The 24,067-nt window shown below is 46.5% G+C and overlaps 2 protein-coding genes across 6 annotated transcripts in view; both read left to right on the top strand.

Annotated features, from left to right (window-relative positions):
- Positions 1-24,067, top strand: part of COL4A6 (collagen type IV alpha 6 chain) — a 233,904-nt gene that overhangs the window by 81,397 nt on the left and 128,440 nt on the right. The window lies entirely within an intron of this gene.
- LOC122919427 lies at positions 21,393-23,632 on the top strand. Its single transcript, XM_044268456.1, has 2 exons — positions 21,393-21,473; positions 21,628-23,632. Exon 2 carries the CDS (start codon positions 21,635-21,637, stop codon positions 22,769-22,771), a length of 1,137 nt encoding a protein of 378 aa, XP_044124391.1. The 5' UTR covers positions 21,393-21,473; positions 21,628-21,634; the 3' UTR covers positions 22,772-23,632.

Here is a 24,067-nt window from a genome sequence, read left to right on the forward strand (position 1 = left end):
CGTATGCCTCCCTTTTCTCCTGAGATATGTTTTTTCTCTTGAGATACGATGCTTGCAGCAAGCCTTGCACTATTCTTTAAAGGGCTCATTTGGTCCTCCTGTGTGAGCCTAAGGTGGTGTTCAACAAACAGCAGATGCATGCCCAATGTATTAAAGGTATATACCTTATATATAAGTAGACGGGCTCTACTTGTTCGCTACTGCACCGAGCTGGGTGGTGCTCATTCCTTTCGTTGGCCTTCCGCCCGGGGTGTGTTCGTGGTCCTTAGCTGCGTACTCTTTCGTCCTCCCACGGCGTTGTTTCCCTGCGCTAGTGGTCACATGGTCGAGAGCGCTGTCTGCAGCGCCCCTCGAATTCTACGTTGGCTCTGGCGGGACTATGGTTCCCTCGCCTACTACCATTTCCTCCCCTTCGGATGCGGTGTGGTATGAGTCCTTCCGGTTGGCACCCTCTGCGCTTCAGTCTGATCTATTATCGGGTTCGGGACGCTCTTCTCGGGAAGGTCACCCATCTTCTCTTGGGTAATCGCTTGCCCAGGTCCGGTGGACCTCCACCTTGGTGCGAGACGGTGTACAGGGCGTCTCGGTGTAGCGGGGTTTTGCTCTTGAGCTGTCCTGTGGCTTCCCTGTTGGCCATCCCTCCTTCGATTGGAGGGTGTTCTGCCGGCCTCTGGCTCGATTGCCTTTTCTCGCCGGCTCTGTTTTGCTCCCGCTCAGTACAGATCACTCTGATGTGGCTTTTGTGTATCGGCCACGCTTCAGAGGCTGTTCTTTCACTGCCCTCCCCTCTGGGGAGAGCATGGTTGTTCATGTAAATGGTTCCAGTGTTCCTTTTGGCCTCGTACTGTCTCCCTTGCTCACGCTGGCTGTGCTAGCTGTGTGCCTATTTACCGGGTCTACCGCATTCTGTCCTCCCGTTGGGTGCTGATTGCGTTTTTTTCCGTTCTGGGCAATGGTTCTACTAGGGACTTACCTCCTCGGTAGCTTGGGAGGACTACCATTCGGGCAAGATTGTCCTTAGATCTCCCACACCGGGGCTGTGGAACGTCTTCCTGTGGTGACTACGTCGGCATGGACTTAGCCTGTTTTGTCCGGGCTGTTGCTGGACGGATCCTTCGGTTCCTTCCGTCTGTCCTTCTGCTCCCCCACTCCGGGTGGATGCAGGGCAACGTTGCTTGGGGGCCGGCGGGACCAGTTTTGCCGTGTTACTGGTCTGCGCCTGATCTCATTGGGTTTTTACCCGCTTGCCTGGGCGACCCTAGCGGGCTCGCTGGTGTTCGCTCCTGGCCGTGTTTTCGTTCAGGATCTGTTGTGGGACTTAGGGTTTCTACCGGGGGTTCTGTGGGAAGCTGGGCGTTTCCCCCACTCTGCCTTTCTCTCTCCATGGTTCTGTCTTCTCCAGTCCGATCTGGACCTGGGACTGGGACCGGGACCCTGTTGCTTGGAGTGTCAAGTGTCGGCGCTGTCCTTCCTCTTTCGGTGTTCCCCAGCCCTCTGGGCCTTCTTCCATGGAGCGACTCTTGGGTTCCTTTTGTACTGCCCTCCGGTACCGCCCTGGGATCTACTTGCTGGGTTCCTGGCGCTCCTGTCTTTCCTTTGGAGCCGTTACAGTAGTTCTCTCTACTCCTTCTGTCCTGTGCGGTTGTGTTTCCGTAGCCATCGTGTCTGATGGGTGCCTGAGTGGCGGCTCTTCTTGTTCCGAGCCTTATTTCTTTCCCGAGGGCAGGGCTGTTCTCCATCCCGTCTCTTCCTTCCTTTCGGAGGTGGTGTTTGTCTTTCAGTTCAGCGAGGCATTCGTCCTCCCCTTCCCTCCCCTGGGAACGGACGCTTCAACGTTTGGACGTAGTTTGGGCCTTGCATTTTTCCTTGGAGATCTCCGAATCTTGTCAATGTTCGGTCTCTTGTGTTTCCGGACGGTCCGCGCAAAGAGTTGCGGCCTCCAGGGTGGCTTCCTCCGCTTTCTCAGAGTGACTGTTGGTGTGATTGCCGCACCAAGGGCAGGGTTCTGCTTTTGGTGTCACTGTTTGTTCACCAGAGCGGTCGGTGCCCCCTGAGCCGGAGGCATTGGGCTTCGGCCATGCATTTGTGCTAGGCGGTCACTGATCTTCCTTTCACGTCTTGCCGAGCTACAGGGTGCATACTCGGGCTTCAGCGGATGCTGTCTTGGGCCGCCTGGTCTGCAGGTGGCGGGTTTCTTGATGCCTTCGGGTGCCTCGCCTTGGTGCTATGGTCCCTCCCCTCTTGGACTGCTATTGAACGTCCCAAGGTCTTCTGTGTCCCCCAAGGAAACTGGGCGAGAAAACGAGATTTTTGTATAACTTACCAGTAAAATCTCTTTCTTGCTCTTTCCTTGGGGGACACAGCACCCACCCATTCTTTGTTTTTCTCTACACGGTTTCCAAGTTTGTTTTACCCGTTGGGTAGTTGGCTTGTTGGTTCCACTTGTTGGGCTTTGCCTTTTCTCACTACTTGGACACGCAACTGGCAGTCTCTCTCTCCAGGCTGAGGGTATAGCTGTGGAGGAGGGGCTAAACAGTTTGAACTTAGTGTCACGCCTCCTAGGGAGATGAGCTATACCCAAGGTCTTCTGTGTCCCCCAAGGAAAGAGCGAGAAAGAGATTTTACTGGTAAGTTATACAAAAATCTCGTTATTTCCATCAGTAAGGGCTCATTCACATAAATGTAAGGGCTCTGTGCCCGTGTTGCTGTCTGCAATGCACGGCTACCGGCTGTGTGAATCCCGTATTGCAGTGTGGACCCATTGACTTGAATGGGTCCACGATCCACAAAATAGGGCAAAAGGTAGGACATGTCCTATCTTTTGCAGTGCGAAAGCACGGACCCGAAAGCCCAGGAACCGCTTCTAGGTGTTTCTGTGGGCTTCTGATCTGTGCCTCCAACATGTCCTATCTTTCGCTGTATCTTGTGGATTACAGACCCATTTAAGTCAATTGGTCTACATCCGCAGTACGGCGTGCACACGGCCAGTGCCGGTATATTGCGGACCCGTCGTGTACGATACAGCCACGAAGCCATTACATTCGTCTGAATGAGCCCTTATTGTGAGCCAAAATCAGGTGCGGGTCAAAAACACAGAACAAGTACAAATCTTTCCATTATGCCTTATCTCTGTGTAGGAGATCACTGCTGGTTTACTGGTTTTGGCTCACGATAACTGACCATATAACTGAAGTCTGAACTCAGCTTTAGGCCTCATTCAAACGGCCGTTGTGCAGCCTTTCAATGCACGGGCAACATCCGTGCGGCGGCCGGGACGGATTGAGACCCATTCAACTTGAATGGGTCCGTGATCCGTCCGCACTGTAAAAAAATGTTCTAATTTTTTGCTGTATGGAGGCACGGACAGAAACACCACGGAAGCACTCCGTAGTGCTTCCGTGGCCTTCCAATCCGTGCTTCCATTCCACACCGCATCTCCCACTTTGTGGACCCATTCACTTAAATCCGTGATGCGGGGTGCACACGGCCGGTGCCCGTGTATTGCAGACCCGCTGTATGCGGACCACGATATGGCAATGGCTGTGTGCATGAGGCCTTACCCAGTTTTAGAGAATCAGATTTTTCTCCAGAGCCCATGGCTGTCTCTGACAGCTGAGCTTCCTGCAGCCTTCTTCATTTAGCAGCACCTCAGAGTTATGTCCCTGACATGTACAGTTTTTTTTGGGTTAAAAATGCTCTCTCCTCTTCTTATATACATATCCAGGCTGACTGTTTCAAAACGGGGTGAAGATCTGAAAGGACTGAGGCTAATTTTATCTCATGGGAAAGGGATTTTGGATTCGGCATAATACTTTCCAAAGTTTTCCATGTCTGTAAACATTTATTATAGCGCAGCACTGGGGCAATTATACAGCCTGCAGAGATTCACCCCCTTAAAAAGGCCTTAATCTGCTTAACAGCAAATGGCTGTACATTGGTCTGAGCTTAAAGATTTACCATTCCATAGAAAAAAAAAGAAAGGAATTTGTTTCATGTTACAAAAGTCTGCATTTAGAGAAAAAAAGTTACAATCACCAATTAACCTCATTCTCCATTGTAATTGTGGGGGAGAACTGATTGGTTTCATTATAAAAGAAATGCGTATAGTCACATTGTAAGCCAGTGCCTTAAGGTCACGCTTTTCAGCTTGTATTGCAGGACCACAAGTACCACTTTACTAAAACAGTGTCTAGAGGAATAGACACAACCTAGATAATGATGCACAGCATTGTATATTTTGTATTACCCCGGCTTTAAAGGAACGTTATCCCCTATCCACAGAATAGAAAATAAATAACCGCTGAAACTCCCACCAATCCCAAGAATGGGGGTCCCGTGTTCCCTTCCTGATGGGATACACTCTATCACTCCATTTATTCTTTATAGGACTGGCGCTCCATCAGAATGGGAACACAGGAGCCCTCAGGATTGGTGGGGATCCCACTGGTCGGACTCCAAACGATCAGATAGTACTCCCCTATGTGGTTAGGGGATAACTGTCCTACGTGGCACAACCCCCTTTGAATTAAAGGGATCCATACTGGTGGTTGATTTTCTTTAAATAGATTCTTAAAGAGCAATTTCATGTAGCATATCACCCATAATTTTTTTTTTTTTTTTGAGCAGTCAATTCGCAGAGTAAAGGCTGCTGTAATTGTCTGCACAGTGCAGTTTCCACAGCTCTCTGCAGATAAAATATTGATGCGCAGTAAACTTATTTTCAAACATAAGAAAAAAACAACACTGTAGACACTGGCATCACGGCTCCTGTTTATAACAAAAGCCATGATGCTGTGACGGATCCATTGTACGATAGAATTGGATGGTGGCCACCAGACTTATGAGGCTACACCTAGACCTCTTGTAGGACTTTTGAGTGACAGCTGCACAAGTGGGCAAGACTGCTGTCAATTACAAATGGTACAAAAAGTCTAGGTTTACCCCCAGCCCAAGCCCTCATGCACATGAACATATCTGTTTTGCAATCTGCAAACTGCAGATCCACAAAATATGGATGCGGTCCATATATTTTAGCGGCCTTCAATGGGTCCGTGGTCCACATTTTGTTTGGGGACGTATTATTTTTGCAGTAGGCACATAAGGATGCAGGAAGCACACGGATGATCTATTGATAATCCAGTTACCACAGCTTCACAGTTTAATATTTTCAGTGCTGGGCTCTTGAGCTATACTTGATGCCAGAGGTAGATGATCCATGGTAATAGCATTTAAATACTTGCAGCTTTGCCGAGTGTATTCTTCAGTGGTGCACTTCAAAAGTTAACAAAGGAAATGCTTCAACCTGCTGGGTGGTCTCCTGCAGGAACAGTTCACCGCATAGGTTAAAACACTATTTAAACAAGAAAAAAGTTAAGTGGTTCTGGATATGCATTCTGGTTACAAAACATCTAGACATGATTGAGAACGTAATAAGAGAAATTACAGTCACAAAATGTATTTTCAAAGTTTAGGAAAAATGACACAATACATAAAATTGTATCGTAAGGGTACTTTAACACTATCGTTTTTCTTTTCCGGCATAGAGTTCCGTCCTAGGGTCTCAATACCAGAAAAGAACTGATCAGGCATATCCCCATGCATTCTGAATGGAGAGTAATCCGTTCAGGATGCATCAGGATGTCTTCAGTTCAGTCTTTTTGACTGTTCAGGACGGAGATAATACTGCAGCATGCTGCGGTTTTATCTCCGGCCCCAAAAACTGAACACTTGCCTGAATTCCGGATCCAGCATTTTTTTCCATAGGATTGTATTAGTGCCGGATCCGGCATTCAAAATACCAGAATGCCGGATCTGTCCTGCACAGACAAAATGTGAAAAAAAAAATGCCGGATCCATTTTTCCAGATGACACCAGAAAGACAGATCCAGCATTTCAATGCATTTGTAAGACGGATCAGGATCCTGATCAGTCCTACAAATGCCATCAATTGGCATATGTTTTGTCGGACGGAACTGCTTGCCGGATCACAAGTGGGAAAGTAGCCTCAGCCAGGCATAATGCATCAACCAATTATATAAAGTGATTTGGTCAGGTTTCCTGGAGTATTCCTTTGTTTTTGAGTGGTCAGAGGTGAGGGCTGCACAACAGTCAGATGTTAAATGCCTGTTTAAGTAGGTGTTTTTGTTTGTGGTATTTTTCATGCAGTTTTTCAAAATGGCAGCTTCCTATAGGTGTGCCATTTTTTTTATATTTTGCCAAAACCACATAACTAAAACTCCACTGCAGTGTTTTATCTGTCGCATTTTTCAACGTTGGGGTTTTATCATCTCAGACATTGGTGGCTTATCGCTAGTATAAGCCACCAATGTCAGATAAGTGCGGGTCCTAGCGGGGAGACCTGCACCTATCTCCAGAACAAGCCCCCGAAAGTTAAACAACAGTACATAAATGTCAGATAGGTGCGGGCCCCACCTCTGGGACACACTCCTATCTCCAGAACCAGCCCTGGAAAGTGAAGAAGAGCGCACCAATGTCAGATAGGTGTGGATACCTTTTCTGGGACCCACCCCTATCTCCAGAACAAGACCCCCAAAGTGAATGGAGCCCAGCTGCACAAGCTCAGCAACTGTTCCATCCGACTGCCAGCAATAGAAGAGCCAGTGATTAGCTATTTTCAGAAGTTTCATAGAAATTAATGGTGAGTGCACCGCTCAAGCACATCCACCTTTTTGGGACTACCAAAAATATCCGAGCAAGTGCTCAGCTATTTTTGGGACTCCCATAAAAATTAATGGAGGGTGTTTGCACATGTGTGGCCGCCCTCCCTTCATTTTGGTGGTCTCGTTCTGGAGATAGGAACAGGTCCCAGAGGTGGGACCCACACCTATCTTACATTGGTAGCATATCCTAGCAATATGCCACCAATGTCTGAGGTGAGAAAATCCCTTTAACCTTTGGAGCTGAAATATGGACTCTATAGCCAGGCACAGGACACTTTATCCCAAATCCCACCCAAGAGATAATATTTTTTCACTGTTAGGATGCTTCTTCTTGAAGGGTATCGACCATTCAAGCTTTTTGGCTCATGTCAGAGGTCTTGTGGACCCCTTCCTGTAAACTTCTAGATAGACGTGGTCATGTGCGCTGCCGCAGCAAATGACTGGCCTCAGCGGTGTCATGTGATTTCACCCTGAGTCCAGTCACTGACTGCGGCATCACATTAACAAGTTTACAGGACAGGACTAAAAGACCTCTGAAAGAAGCCAGGGTGCCGGAATGAAGTGACAGAGGAAAGGTGGGCATGATTTTTCCCAAAAGGTACAGCAGACTGGTGTGGAACATTTAAAAAAGACGTCTTTCCAACCACTTTAAAAGCGTTATTCCAACTGGATAACACCATCATAAAAGCAAGATATATCAGCGATCAACTGATTCCTGGGGGTCTAGCTGCTGAATCCAGTTGATGTTGCTCGGAAAGCTGCACATGGCCACAAATTTCAATTCATGGGATATGTGATATTACATGGCACTCAGTTAAACCAAATAATACACCAATACACCAAGGCCACCAGAGTGAGATCCACTTTTTGCAGCAGCAAATAGAGGTGAGATACCTAAGGTGGTAGCCCTTGTGATATTCAAGATGGGGGTTGCCCAGTCAGCTTCTAAAATGGAGCTGATCGGCAGGGATTTTCAAAGAATGAGATGATCCTGAGGATAGGTCGTCCAAGTTTTGCTCCTGGAAGCCTTCTTTAACACGACACAATCTGCTGTAACCATCCGCTTGTAGGTCCTGTCTGATTAAACAGATTACTACATAAAGAATGATGACAGTGGTGAGAGCTGGGAAACCCCTCCAGCTGACCAGCACGTACCAATCTGTACTACAAGCCTGCACCTTGTTCGGATTATTATATTTGTTAACCTTTTGTTGGATGGTCTGCAGCTAGTGTATGACTTATGAGGACAGCGGAATGCCTGGGATCTTCATATCAGGAGCGACATTTGTTTGGAAAGCCTTTCTGAAGAGGTCCTTGAATGGGTTGCACTTTTTCTGTGATCTCTGGTCTTCTTATCTCTCTCCTAACTGCCTGTGTTGACAGGAAAATGCATCACAATAACATGCAATGAAAGTGATTGAGATCTTTATGACTGGAGGAAATGCTAAGCATAAGACCATGCAATACTGTGCATTATGGAAGAGCTGTTATTATCCAAGTTATTCAGTTCATAGGCAACACCTACATGTCCTGATTCTTTAGATAGCAACATTAAAGCCTCATGCACACGAAAGTGGTTTGGGTCCGCAACTGAGTTGCATTTTTGTGGCTCGGATACGGACTCATTCACTTCAATAGCAAATTGTGGAACACACACGGCCGGCATCCATGTTTTGCAAATCCACAATTTTACGTTTGCGGGCCGTTTTTTTTGCGTTATGTATACCATCCGTATACGGAACCATTCATTTAAATGGTTCCGCAAAAAATAAGGAAGGTACTCCGTATGCATTCCGTTTCCATATTTCCATTTTTCCGTTCCGTTGAAAGACAGAACATGTCCTTTTATTGCCCGCAAATGACGTTCCATAGCTATATTCAAGTCAATGGGTCTACAAAAAAAACTGAACACATACGGAATGTACTAAATATGTCTTCCATATACATTCCGTTTTTGCAGAAGCATCCATTGAAAATTTTATGCCCAGCCAAATTTTTTCTATGTAATTACTGTATACTCTATATGCCATACAGAAAAACAGAACGGAAACGGAAACAAATAAATGGAACAACGGATCCTTGAAAAACGGACCGCAAAATGCTGAAAAAGCCATACGGTCGTGTGAAAGAGGCCTAAGTAAAAGCTCTATGTCCAAACACTGAATGATAGATTCTAGAGAGAAAGTAGAAAAACACAGCACCAGACGCTAGAGAGTAGTCTAATAGAGTCTATGTGAGGTAATGCTCTCACCTTACTAGAGTGTGATTAGCTACAATCAGTATATGAGAAAGACAAAGTTCCTGATCCGGCACTAAAAAACCCGGTACAGACAGTCTTGAATGTAGAAAGGTCTTCTTTATTTCATAAAAAAAGTGCATAAAATATGCGCATTTTAATGAAATAAAGAAGACCTTTCTACATTCAAGACTGTCTATACCGGGTTTTTGAGTGCCGGATCAGGAACTTTGTCTTTGTCTTAAAGCACCTTTTGGAGGGACTGAACATCCCTCTCCAAAGGAACTACGACCCGCACACCTGACGACAAGATCTTGTATAACAATCTTTCAATAGGGTTGTTCTTATATTCGCACAACCCTACAAGGTGAGCCTCCATTCCACGTTTTTTATATTATAAACACCATTTAGAATGTACTACCCTTTTGTGCGCTTTTTTACTGTGCCCCAAATATCTAGACATGTCTGTAATTCCAAACAACCAGTATATGAGCGTAGAACAATAGGTATAGTCTGGATCAGGATCAGTGACCTTCATGGTGACAATCGGGATGTGGGAAGCAGTGTAGATCAATCTCTAGGGGACCTTGGGGTTCCACAGTGGAAAATACAGACTCCAGCACTTACCCAGTTATAATTCAAACTTGCTTTATTGGTTCCAAAAACAACACGTTTCAGGGTCACAGCCCCTTCTTCAGATGCAAGTGAACATATACACCACAGCTCAACATACCACTATGTAAAAGGAGTGGGCCCATCTCATACCTTGGGGGCCTAACACTAGGATATGCCCTCAATGTCTGATAGGTGCAGGTCTCACCTCTGGTACCCACACCTATCTATAGAACATAGCCCACAAAGTTAAGGAGAGCGGGCTGCGCATGCGTTGTCACCATCCATTCATTTCTATGGCACTGCAGAGAACAGCCAAGCAGTGTGCTTTGCAATTATTTGGAAGTCCCAAAGAAATGAATGGGAAGCGCACCGCACAAGCGTAACCACCTCTCCATTCACTTCTATGGGGCAGTGTTTGCACTGAAAGGTGAAGTATATGGCACAAAAAAATACATTTTTGATCCCAATGTATTGCTGAAAGCCTGGATAGCATGTCATCACTTTGTTCTTTATAACTTCTTTAGGATACAAAAATACACATATAACTTCTACCACATACATACAGCTTATTCCCCCAATATGATCCTTGTTTATGATCATTTTGTAGCTGGAATACAAAAACCACCATTTATTACTCAAGAATTTGTTTCATTGGTTAGGAAAGCTACTAAACACATCTGGGCAAAACTGGTGTAAAGGAAAACTGGCTAAGTTGCCCATAGCAACCAATCACATTTCTCCTTTCATTTTCCAGAGGTCCTCCAAAGAATGAAAGGTTTCATCTGATTGGTTGCTATGGGCAACTTAAGGTACTTTCACTTTAGCGTTGTTAGAATCCGGCAAACAGTATGCAAACTGGTGTCCTTTTTTTCCGGATCCGTCTCATCCAGTATCATCTGGAATAACGGATCCGGTATTGAAATTTTTACAAAGATCAAAAGCGAAACCAGCTCCTCCTATATCCCGGCACATGCGCAGACCGGAAAACCGGAGTCGGCGACACAGCCATTTTGAACACTTGGTACCAGATCCGGCGTTAATACATCTCTAAAATTAATGCCGGATCTGGCAAGTGCAGTATTGTTTGGGGATTTTGGCTAGAAAAATACCTTAGCAAAATGCGGTATTTGGTCCGGCCAAATAACGTACAAGGGACAGAATGGAAGACATCCTGATGTATACTGAACAGATTGCTTTCCATTCAGAATGCATTAGGACAAAACTGGATTTCAATACCGGAAAAGAATAACGCTAGTGTGAAAGTACTAGTTTTCCTTTACACCAGCTTTGATTAATCTCCCCATCATGTATTTACCCTAAAGGTTGTTAATTATAGTAAATATCACCTTCAGAAATTATGTTTATTATTCTGAGAGCAAGTGCTTGGGTTGTCTAGCAGCCAGACTTCATGCCTGGGTGACCACCATTTGAGCACATGACAAGAAGGCCCATGTGTTCAGATGGTGGCCATACAGAGGTGGTCACTGCAAGTATCTTCTGCTGTAGCACTGCCCCATAATACAGCAGCACCCTCTAATCCTGTCTCAGGAAGATAATACACTGCATGGAGGGGGCAGAAACTAGAAAGATTATAATTTCTGTGTACGGAGATAGGTTTCCATTGAATAGGAAAGGGATACAAGCTGTGTTAATTAGAATTTCTCATGAGGGCTATGCACTTAATAGATGTAGCAACATATCTGTGTCTACATATATTATATTAAAATGTTTCTTCTTGAGATTATATGCTTAAAGGGGACCTGTCATGAACGTTATGCTGCCTTTACTCAGAGCAGCATAAAGTAGTGACAGACGCGCTGACTTCAGCGGTGTGTCACTCATGAGCTAAAAGTAAGTGGTTGCCGAGAACCAGCATCATAATCATTGCAGCCCGGGCCTTGAAAGAGTCACATCTACCTGAGAAGACTCAGAGTTAGGGTACTTTCACACCAGCGTTTTTGTTTTCCGGTATTGAGTTCTGTCACAGGGAACTACTGGAAAAAAACAGATCAGTTTTATCATAATTCATTCTGAATGAAGAGCATTCCGTTGCGGATTGCAATGGAACTGCCTGCCGGGATTCTCTGCCGCAAGTATGAAAGTACCCTTAGGGTTCATTCAGACGGCCGCATGCTTTACGCAAAAATGCCGATCCGTTTTTTTGCAGACAGTTCAGCATGTCTGCAAAAAAATAATTTCATTCTGTTTTTTTGCTGATACATAGACTTCAATAGGGCCATGTCCTGATTTTTACTGACAATTATAGGATATGTTTCATTTTTTTGCTGAGCTGTGCAATGGAAGAAAAGGGCCCCATAGAAATGAATGGGACAGTATCTAATCTGCAAAAAAACTGATCCATTTTTGCGGACAGCATACAGCCGTCTGAATCAGCGTATATTCATAGAGCTCCTGCTCTACCCACCCATCTGCTGCCATAAAAAATGGTGCCATTAAAAAATGCATCTTGTCCCGCCAAAAATAAGTCTTCATATGTCTATGTGAACGGAAAAAAAACTTATGGCTATTAGAAACGTGGGAAGGAAGAATCAAAAGGTGCCTTCCTCTGCTATGGAAAGATTCATACTTACCTGCTTCTTGCAGCTCTGGTCCTGCGCACTGGACCGCACTGTCTACATCTTTTGATTTCTGGATTATTTACTCTCCACCATGAGCATGATCATCTGCTCCTCTGTAGCCAGTAACATCACCACTGAAGCCGATAATTGGCTGCAGTAGTGCAGATGATCATGCCCATGCAGGGGAAGATTTAAACAAGCGATGGACCAGAAGATGGACACATGAAGTCACCTAGTATAAGGGACAGGAGAGAAAAAGATAGGAGAGGTGAGAACTGATTCTCTATCACCACTAGAACATCCTGCTTATCACCGACTATAGTATAAGGAGAGGTGAGAACTGATTCTCTATCACCACTAGAACATCCTGCTTATCATGACTATAGTATAAGGAGAGGTGAGAACTGATTCTCTATCACTACTAGAACATCCTGCTTATCACCGACTATAGTATAAGGAGAGGTGAGAACTGATTCTCTATCACCACTAGAACATCCTGCTTATCACGACTATAGTATAAGGTACAGGAGAGAACTGATTCTCTATCACCACTAGAACATCCTGCTTATTACCGACTATAGTATAAGGAGAGGTGAGAACTGATTCTCTATCACCACTAGAACATCCTGCTTATTACCGACTATAGTATAAGGAGAGGTGAGAACTGATTCTCTATCACCACTAGAACATCCTGCTTATCATCGACTATAGTATAAGGACAGGTGAGAACTGATTCTCTATCACCACTAGAACATCCTGCTTATTACCGACTATAGTATAAGGAGAGGTGAGAACTGATTCTCTATCACCACTAGAACATCCTGCTTATCATCGACTATAGTATAAGGACAGGTGAGAACTGATTCTCCATCACCACTAGAACATCCTGCTTATCATCGACTATAGTATAAGGAGAGGTGAGAACTGATTCTCTATCACCACTAGAACATCCTGCTTATCATCGACTATAGTATAAGGTACAGGTGAGAACTGATTTTCTATCACCACTGGAACACACTACTTATATGTTCTAACTGATGATGGTATAAATATATTTAAGGTTAACATTTTTAAACTTTGCTAAATTTATATGAAAGTTAAAAAAGGAATTACACAATATTAGAAACTGAAAATATTATTTTTTTAAGATAGAGTCAGAGTCAGTACATTTCTACTGACTCCACCCAAAACTAGCTTTGACTCCAGGACTCCGACTCCATAGCCTTGAACATGCCTATGTTTTATTGTTTCTACGTTTTGCAGTATTATGTTATGACCTCCTTATATACATTTTAGATTTTGTCAGTTAGTTAGTTTTAGGTTTTAGTTAAAAAAAACTACAAATAAGGAAGCCATAATTAGGAGGATGTTTGCCAGTGACGAAATAGCTCCATATGAGTTGGGTGCAGGAATGTTTCCGCATTATATATTGTCAATTTAAAGCTTAAAATCCAAGCTTCGCTCTAGTAGGGTTTGAATTGGCACCACAAAAATCCTTTTTATGTGCCTTTTCATGTGCCTTGTAAAAAAATTCTACGTGACTACACCCAAACTAGGCGGACTAATAGGTGACTAATAGGTGACTTCATTCCTTGTCAGTTTTAATATTGCTGGCATTATACCGTCATTCCTTGATTAAAATAGGTTTAAAACAAAGCTTGATAATAAGAGAGAAAGTCTGGGTTACAATTTCAGCATTTGTTACATTTCTTGAGCTTTCCCTGTAAACCTATTATATTCTGATGTAACAATTGGTATTTAAAAAGGAGAAAAAAGCTTCTTTGTTCTTTTCAAATCAATGTCTCCAGTATTTAACTAATTGCGTATGCTGGATAATTCCTGGCGGCAAGGATAGATTGATGCTATGTAAACAACCATGTTTGAATGAGATTTTTGTGATTTGTACCTGGTGCTTTGCATGGCTGTGTCAAGACATAACCTGTATCTGCACACAGTTTCTCAAGCTACTATCATCATTACATGCCTTATCTTGCTAACCAACCTTGTGGTATTTAAACTAAAACTACTTTTTAACCACTGAATTGACGGTTCTTACATTGATAACTCACATTCATAAATATTCTAGAGAATAATTCATACTTTGATTAACTTTTTTTATATTGTAATTATAACATTATAGTATATTACACCCAAACTCTAATATTGGCACCCAAAGATGTTTATACTTTACCTCCGTGTCTGTAATTTTATGTGGGTGGGTGGTATTTTGTTTTTTGTTTTTCTCTGATTTATACAGCGTGGAAGATCAGCCAAGAGAAAAAAAAAAAAATGATTCCTTTATGTATATTTTGCTTCCCATTGCTTGTATTATTACTGTATGAAGAGTGTAACCATTCACATGAGTCCCACTGGCAAATGAAGGATTTCTGAAAGGGGTTTTCAAATCACTGGCCTCACTTGTCATGCCCTATACATATTGGAATTACCACTGAAGCCACTGACTGTCTGAATCGGTCACATGCCACTACGGTACATCATTGCTCCTGGTAAGTCATCAAACACCTGTGCACTGTGGAATGTATACAGAGCTGGTTACTTGATGAAATCAGGATCAATGTTTCTTCTAAGCCCCCTGCCCTGTGTTTTGGGCAGGTTGTGACCTGGGTACCTATAAGCCAGGCAACACAGTACCACGTCAAAAAAATATTAGGATACAACACCCTAATAAAGCATCCAGATATACAGTGCCACATAAGATCCAGATAATAGTGTATCAATATTTAATATTAAATAGTATTAAACAGCATCCAGGTTTAACGCAGCGAAGGTTACCTTCGGTATCTCTGGTGGTCTAGGGCTGTGAAGAGGTTAATGCCTGGAGATCTTTTTCTGTAAAGAAGGTTCATGTTCATACATCCTAGGTGTCAATATTCTTGATGGTCTAGGGCAGTGAATAGGTTATCGTCAGAATCCCTGCTGGTGTTGGGTAGTGAAGGGGTTAGTGTAAGTATCACTTGTGGTCCACGGTAATTAAGGGGTTGATTCCAGCATCCCTGGTGGTCTAGAGCAGGGAATGGGTTAATGTCGAAATCGCTGATCTTCAGAGGTAGTGTGGGGTTAATCTTTCACTCCTGGGGTTTAGAGGGTTACTACCTCTCCAGGCTCCATCTTGGCTGTTCCTTGTCTACTCTGATCATAGATATACAGGGAGGAGATGGAGAGCATTGTGCAGCAGTAACTGGTTAGCTGCCCAGCTTTCTTTATGATCAGGCAGATCAATTCAGAGAGTCTGAGTGGGGATTGCCTCTGAGCTGGGGGGGGGGGGGGGTAACCTGAATACCTGGAAATGCCCACAAAAACATGAAGAGAATGTAAACACGTCATGAAGATGAAGGGTATGTCAGCAACTAATGATTCCAGTGTAGTGGGGCTCCCATAGGAATGAATGGGGTCACAGCACACCCTGCGACACAAGAATCACACAAAATACAACACTGCTCCCAAACATGCAAGTTGTGCTGCAATCTCATTCATTCCTATGGCAGCTGTCACAGCAAAAATCTCCATCTAAACATACCCTAAAAGCATACCTATAGCGGGTGCATAGGTCAGAATTGTTCTGGGGGCCAAGGTGCCTGAGAGCCCTCTTCCATATAAGAAGACAGCTGTTTTATAAATGGCACATGATAGGTGGAGGGCCCTGTTTCAACTTTTGCATTGGGGCCCACAAACTTTTAAATGATGCCCCTGACGCAGATTTGGCCCTTGGCGGAATTCTGCAAAGAACCAATATATCAACAACAAAATATCGGGAGAAACAGTGATCACCAATATTAAATCCGTGCAGTGAAACTAAGGTCAGATATCTCAAGATTAGGAAAGCCTCTTCAGACAGCTCTGGTTCTCTATCAGTATTATGTCTTATTCATAAGTATGGCGTCTTATCAGAAATGAACGTACTCAAAAGACAAGTAATTTTGTTTCCTGTGATTCTACTGCTTTTCAAGGAATTAGGTTACATTCCAACCATGCAGGAGTAAAAGAGTATTTTAGTGTTCAGCAAATTCATATTGACTTTGTCTCAGGACAGAACACCCTACCTGATAATGGAGTACACTTCAGTTTGCTTTAGGAATCTTGAAGCTTTAGGCAAGACAGGTACAGAAGAGCATTTTTATTTTTATTTTTTTCGCATTCTTAAATACCTCATAGCATATTTTTGCTCCACATGGTGTTTGATTTATCCTTGAATACTGATTTTTCAGGCCAGGAATTAGCTAGCATGCCCAGGCAACAGCAGGAAAAAGACCATGCCTGTTTCTGTTAGGTCAACTCAACAAGACTGACTTCATAAATTATCTTCTTTTCCATTTTTTTAGGTTTATTCAGTCGTAGTATGTACATGTAATCATTCACTTAAAAGAATGCAGGTTATATGCAATGTGACATTTAGATGTGTCTATATGCCAGCTTTGTTTTCTTTATAGAATCTGCCTACAGCAGCTATTAGGCTACCTACTTTCATACTAGCATTTTTACTGGATCGGGCAGGGTTCAGCAAAAACACTTCCGTTACTGATAATACAACCATCTGCATCCATTATGAACGGATCTTTAACACATAGCCAAGACAGATCCATCATGAACTCCATTGAAAATTAATTGGGGATGGATACGTTTTCTATTGTGTCAGAGAAAACGGATCCGTCCCCATTGACTTGCATAGTGGGTCCTGACACTCCCAGAACGGAATACCAGAACGGAAAGCAAACCGCAGCATGCTGCGGTTTGCTCTCCGGTATGAGAACAGAACGGAATGCATTTTTAGCATTCTGTTCTGTTCAGTTATGTTTTGTTCCCATCGTTCACAATTGACCCTATGACGGAACTCAATACCAGAAAATATTAACGCTAGTGTGAAAGTAGCCTTAGGCCCCTTTCACATGGGTGTTGTGGATTGGGGCCGGATCAGGGTGCGTTCAGGGAAAATGGTGCGATTTTGACACTAAAACTAGTCAGTTTTTTCACTGCGATTGCATTCCATGTTTGCGTTTTTTCAGCGCAGGTGCAAAACATTGTAATGCGTTTTGCACGCGCGTGAGAAAAATCGGCATGTTTGGTACCCAGACCCGAACCCGGACTTCTTCACAGAAGTTCGGGTTTGGGTTAGGTGTTGTGTAGATTTTATTATTTTATAACATGGTTATAAGGGAAGATAATAGCATTCCTAATGCAGAATTTCTAGTACAATACGGCTGGAGGGGTAAAAAAAAAAAAAATAATAATAATATAACTCACCTTAATCCACTTGATCGCGCAGCCCGGCTTCTCTTCTGTCTTCTTCTTTGCTGTGCACAGGAATAGGACCTTTGATGACATCACTGCGCTCGTCACATGGTCCATCACATGATCTGTTAGCATGGTGATGGATCATGTGACGGACCCTGTGATGAGCGCAGTGACACAGCCCCATAGAAATGAATGGGTCCGGATTCAGTGCGGGTGCAATGCGTTCACGTCACGCATTGCACCCACGCGGAAAACTCGCTTGTGTGAAAGGGGCCTTAGGCCTATTTCACACAAACTATACGGATTGTGTCAGGATCTGTTCAGGAAAAAAGAGATGGTTTTGCACACAAATTCAATCAATTTTGTCTGCAACTGCGGTCGGTGTTTCAGTTTTTTACACGTCGGTTGCAATCAGTTTTTTTATGCATTTTTCACATGCTTGAAAATAAAATGAAGAATTACAAACTACATCTCCTAGCCACCATGAGTGATAAACAGATTGCATCCGGATGCAATCCGTTTTTCACGCAAGTCCCATTCACTTCTATGGAGCCAGAGCTGCATGAAAACGCAGAATATAGAACATGCTGCGATTTTTCCTGAACACAGAAATTATGCGTGAAAAACGTCAGGATTCAGTCCAGATGCTATGCTTTTGTTTCGCACAATGCACCCGGACGGAAAACTTGCTTGTGTGAAAGAGGTCTTAAAGGCTAGGTATACCTTTGGGGGCAGTTATTGAAATGTACTTATTGTGAGCTAAAAAACTTTTTTTTCAATTGGTCTTTATAAAAAATATGGAATCCTTTTTTTTCTGTACAGAGCTGACATGTTCTAATAGGATTTTTTTGTCCTTTCCATCATCTGGGGAGTAGATGGACTCCTTATCTTTGCTCTCTGTCCTTATAAACACTCATTATAGTTCAGTTCTTATCCTACTGATAAGAATGTGGCTTGAATATGTGGATTTGACCTCTTAGTAGTTTAAAGATAAAGGTTATTAGATGACTGGCACAAAGTGAAAGTGAAAGTACCAGTCACACAGTTGGAAAAACAGTTAAAGGGGTTGTCCAGGTTCAGAGCTGAACCTGGACAGCCCTCCATTTCCCCCCCGGCAGCCCCCCTGACATGAGCATCGGAGCAGTTCATGCTCCGATGCTCTCCTTTGCCCTGCGCTAAATCGCGCAGGGCAAAGGCATTTTTCTGAGTTCCGGTGACGTACCGGGGCTCTCTATGGGGCTGACAGGAACCCCGGTGACGTCACCGGCACTGATGGGCGGGATTTGGCTCTGCCCTAGCCAGTAAAACGGCTAGGGCAGAGCTAAAGCCCGCCCCTCAGAGCCGGTGACGTCACCGAACACACTGCTGGGCGGAAGTTACCGCCCGGCAGTGTGTTATTGTAAACACAAGAGCCTGTGCCCTGCGCGATTTAGCGCAGGGCACAGGAGTGCATCGGAGCATGAGATGCTCCGATGCCAGGCTCAGGAGGGCTGCCGGGGTGAAAATAAGGGTATGTCCGGGTTCAGCTCTGAACCCGGACAACCCCTTTAAACCTTTGTGACAGAACGGCTCATTAATTTTAATAAAGGCCAATTAAATATGTGACTTTTAGCCAAAATGAGTCAAATGCAATCATAAAGAAAAATTGCCTCCAAAGGTGTACATAGTTGTCCAATTACAAGGGGGGAAAAAACTTTGAAGTCTGCAAAAAAAAAAGGCTATGCTGACGCAACACTTGAATAATTGCAGTTATTAAAATAAGTATATATATATATATATATATATGCAGCAGGCTGAATCCAGCCTGCTTTTGTGGGAGGGGCGTAGGGGGCTTCTTAAGCCCAAGCCGCCCAGCTCACCGGGTGCACGTCCTCTCTCGCCTGACGCTGGTAGGAGGAGCTGCACCCGTCACTTGCATTTACGGCCCGAAAGCTGCCTGCACGCGCGGCGGTTTCTGCACGCCAGAACCGCCAACTCCAAGGTAAATCCCCCCTCCGGTAACCTCATCCCCGTCCCCCACCCTCCTCAGCTCCCGCCCATGACCCCGCCACCAGTCTCCTCCGCCCCCCGCCCGGTCACTTGCCTCCTCTCCTTCCGCTTCCGTCTCGCCGGCTTGCGCTCCAACCTGGAGCGCATCACGTGACCGCGGCTCGGCGTCCCGGAAGTCGGCAGGAGCGGGCGCTTCCGTCTCTGGCCCCGGCTCGTCCTCCTCTCGCTCCCAGCGCTCGTGGATGCACGGATATCCACGAGCGTCGGGGGATTCCCCTAGCTTCAGCGGCACAATACCACAGATAACAGTGATCGGTCAAAAAAATGTCCTCTGACACCCAGCACCCGCACAAACACCGGATATCTGCACAATAGACAGAAAAGGAACCAGAAATCCTAGACATATGCCACCACTGTCCCAGATGGGAATACCCCATTAAGGGCTTGCGTCCACAAATGTATTACAGCTTCTTACAATCTCCATGTAATAAGAAACCCATAGAAGTTTATGGGGTCCTAGTGTACCCCCATAAGCCACCTGTTTTAGACATGCAGTATTAGAAAAATATTTTCCACTAGAAGCACTGATATTATGTGCTAGTACAAAGGCACCATATGGCGGCGATGGATTGCCTACAGCTTCTCACCATGCTCTGCCATATGTTTGAGGTCTAACTCTGCTGGATAGACTGCATACACTTCCATTAGCCGTGTCATAATGAGCCTGTGGAACCTTGCTTTTATTAACGACAGCAAAAAATGTCCACAAATGTACTTTTCATGCGTTACTTATGGATCTTTTCTTGGTTGATGGTCAGGGTCTACAAAATGTGTCCCGATGTGGCTTCTTGTCGATTCATTATGTATTCTCTATAGGTCTTGTTTGGACTAGATATATGTGCATGCTGCTTGATAATAAAGCCCTCCTCAGCCTCCTCAGCTCCCGCCCGTCGCCCCGCCGCCAGTCTCCTCCGCACCCCGCCCGGTCACTTGCCTCCTCTCCTGCCGCTTCCGTCTCGCCGGCCTGCGCTCCAACCTGGAGCGCATCACGTGACCGCGGCGCGGCGTCCCGGAAGTCGGCAGGAGCAGGCGCTTCCTTCTCTGGCCCCGGCTCGTCCTCCTCTCGCTCCCACCGCTCGTGGATGCACGGATATCCACGAGCGTCTGGGGGGGAAGGGGGGGGGGGGGCCTGGAAGACAGCCCAGCTTGCTGCCTGGCGTGCCCCTGCCCAGGCCCCCGCCACCCCCACTTCCTCCGGTCGCCCTGCCCAGGCCGGTACCCCGCTCCCGACCGCGGCAGGGAGCCAGGGAGGAAGGGAGAAAAAAAAGAAAAAAAAAAAAAAGAAAAAAATCATGTTTCCCAACCCGTCCACCCTCCACTACTTTTCTGTCCGCAGGAACGCCCTGCTCTCTTCTCATCTCTTTCCGCTCTCATAAAAAAAAAAAAAAAAAAAAAAGTTCACAGGCAAGGCCTGTTTCCATCCGACATCGCCTGGCCGTGTCCTATCTCTCTCTTTGTTTTTCCGCTCGGGTCACGCAACCCAGGTGTCTTCAAGGTGGTACGCCCACCTCGCATTCCCACACCTACCCCGGGCCTGGTACGCCCAGGCCCCACTTTGTCCCAACAGTCTTCTTCACAGGTACGCCCTGAACCGCCCCTCAACCCGTCCACCCAGGATCGCCGGGCTCACATTTCTCTCAGCGTCCCCTCGCTACAACCCCATCGGTTCTGCAAGGACGCAACCCCATCCACGTGTTTTTTCCACTCCTTGGCTCGCCGCTGCAGCAGTCACGCGCCATCCCCCGGCTCCGGCCCGGTCAAATGCCAGGAAATCTCTGGTCTCGCACCAGTTGCGCTTTCCTTAAATCAACACGTTCGGTCTTGTCCTTTCAGGTGACTAAGCTACTCCGTGAGTGCTCCCTTGGAATCCTTTGGCCCCCTGTTTTTTTTTTTTTCTCTTCTCGTCCAGGTAAGTAGCGGCCACGATTCACTATTCCGGCCGCCCGGCACAGCCAATCGTGGCATCATATACTGTTCTTTTCAGGTGAACCAGGGATAATCTCGGCTTCGCCAGGTCTCTTCCGTCCCCTCTGTTCACGGCATTAACAGCTCCAGCATCTTAAGGTAAGGTTATTAACCACGCCCAGTAAGGGGACCTCGCGTCCTCCGGCCTCGCCCCGACGCTGGGCACCTCCGTCCCGCCACGCGCTTCTCTCTGTAAGATCACCCGCACCCACCTCGCTTCCCCCTCCAGCTTCCTTTTCCCTCTTCGTTTCAGCTCCAACATGTCCCACGTGTCCGACATCGAGGACGCTCTATCGATCGTGGAGTCTGCGGTATCGGAACGGGCAAGTCGCTCTTCTTACCGGACATGGACCATCCCCAAGATGATTGCCGAGCTGGACAAGCGAGGAATCCGCCATTCGGCCACAGCCCGAAAGGCCGAATTATATCACCTATTGTTTCCTGAGCCATCTACAGGGTCCACGGAGCAGATCCCCATGTCGACCATACAGCTGTCACTAACGCAGCTACACGCCACGATAAACAATTTGTCCAGTTCCATCTGTGACATGAATACCAGGCTCCAGGCGGTCGAAAGCAGGGACGCTTCACCTGCCGCACCCTCCAGTCCCGCCCCTGGTCCTTCCACTTCCCAGCCATCTTCCTCAGGTAGGTTGTCTGGGCCGCCCGAAATAGCCCCCTCCTTTTTCGTCCCCGAAAACCTGCGCAGGGACATTCTCGCAGGCAAGGACGTGAACCTGGCTGCGGTCCTCATCTCCACGCACGACACGGTGGAAAACCGGACCATCGCTTGCGGGGACGTGTCCGTAGTCCTGAAGGCCAAAGACGCGAGGTTGAACAAAAAACTCTCCATCCCAGAGTTCGTGCTCGCGTTCAGCCTCTACCGCGACATCATCTGCGCAGCACACCCAGCCAGAAGAGAGGAGCTGGACGCATATTTATACAGGGTCACGGAGCTTGGGCACAAATACGGAGGATTTGCATATTACGACTATCACCGGTCATTTTCGGCGAAGGCAGCTGCAGCCCTCGCCCAGTTCCAGCATATTACCAACTGGGCCTCCCTCGACATGGAGCTATTCTGCAGACACTTTGCAGGTCTCAGGTCTCCTTTTTGCTCCTTCTGCCAGTCAGTCCTGCACGCCTCCGATTGGTGCCCAAGCTCCCACGCCTCCCCCCTGCCAAAACAGCAGCCGAGCACTTCGGCCCCCCAGAAACCGGGTCCGCTCCTGGACAAATTGGGTCGCCCCATCGTGTACCTGGGAAAAAACCAGTTGTGCAACAATTTCAACTCCAGCTTCTGCAACTATAGCAAATGTAAGGCGCTCCACATTTGCTCCACCTGCTTCCGGGCCCACCCCCAGTCCACCTGCTCCCAGCGCTCGGCCAAAAGCTGACTGGCCGACATTAATGTCCCCCTTCTCATCTCCCTCCTCAATACCCACCACGATCCCGCCTTCGTCCAATTCCTGCATTCCGGTTTTTCATCAGGCTTCCACACCGGCCTGGTCACCCTGCCTCGGGATTCCTGGGAGACCCCCAATCTCATGTCAGCCATGACGGACCCGGCCTCGGTGGATTCCCTTCTGCAGGTCGAGCTGCAGAAGGGTTTCATCATAGGGCCTTTTCCCACCCCTCCCTTCCAAGTCTACAGGGTGAGCCCCATTGGGTTGGTCCGCAGCAAAAATTCCAATAAAAACCGATTAATATATGATTTGTCAGCGCCTCATGCATCCAGCACCCCGAGCCTCAACTCGTTGATACCATCGGAAGAATACTCCATGCGCTATTCTTCCCTGGACGAAGCCATCCAACTCATCCTACAGGTAGGGGCAGGGGCTTGGCTCTCAAAAGCGGACATTTCGGACGCTTTCAAGCTTCTACCAATCCAGCCCCACCTCTGGAGGTTTCACGGGATCAAATGGAGGGACCAGTATTACTTTGCCACCCGCCTCACGTTCGGGTCAAAGAGCAGCCCCTGGCTCTTTGATCAGTTCGCCCAGGCCCTCCATTGGATCCTGGTAAACCACGGCAACTGTCCCAGAGTCATACACTACCTGGACGATTTCTTACTGGTCGAGAACCCAAACCACGTGCCCGACAGGTTGGAAAGCCTCCTCTGCATTTTTTCCGCCTTACAGGTCCCAGTGGCGCCATCAAAGGTTGACGGCCCTAGCACGGTCCTCACCTTCTTGGGTATCACGCTCGATACCTGCAGAATGGAAGCCAGACTCCCAGAGGACAAACTAGTCAGGCTCCAGTCATTCATTTCTGCTCACATCGGTTCCAGAACCATGTCCAAGGGCGAACTGCAGTCACTTTTGGGTTCTCAACTTTGCAACCCGCATCATGCCGCAGGGACGATCCTTCACAGCAAGACTCCTCCAGTTGTTACCCACAGCCTCAACCCAGGACTCGCTGATCCAACTGGACCGTGAAGCCCTGGCCGACCTGGACATGTGGAGGGTCTTTCTGTCAGCATGGAATGGCATCTCCATGTTCGTCCCTCACTGGAGCCCCACCTGCCCGACCGTGTACTCCGACGCGGCAGCATCCGTCGGGTTCGGCGCCTTATTCGGCCACCAGTGGTTCGCTGATTCCTGGCCCTCCCAGATCCTCTCAGACCCTCAAGCCATCCAGTCCTCTCCTCTCCTTGAATTGTACCCCATCGTGGCAGCAGCTCAAGTCTGGGG

This window comes from Bufo gargarizans, chromosome 9 (genome assembly GCF_014858855.1).
Source record: "Bufo gargarizans isolate SCDJY-AF-19 chromosome 9, ASM1485885v1, whole genome shotgun sequence".
Classification (NCBI taxonomy): domain Eukaryota; kingdom Metazoa; phylum Chordata; class Amphibia; order Anura; family Bufonidae; genus Bufo; species Bufo gargarizans.

Coding starts and splice junctions, on each gene's coding strand:
- LOC122919427 (XM_044268456.1), top strand. CDS start 21,635: ATGTCCCACGTGTCCGACATCGAGGACGCTCTATCGATCGTGGAGTCT.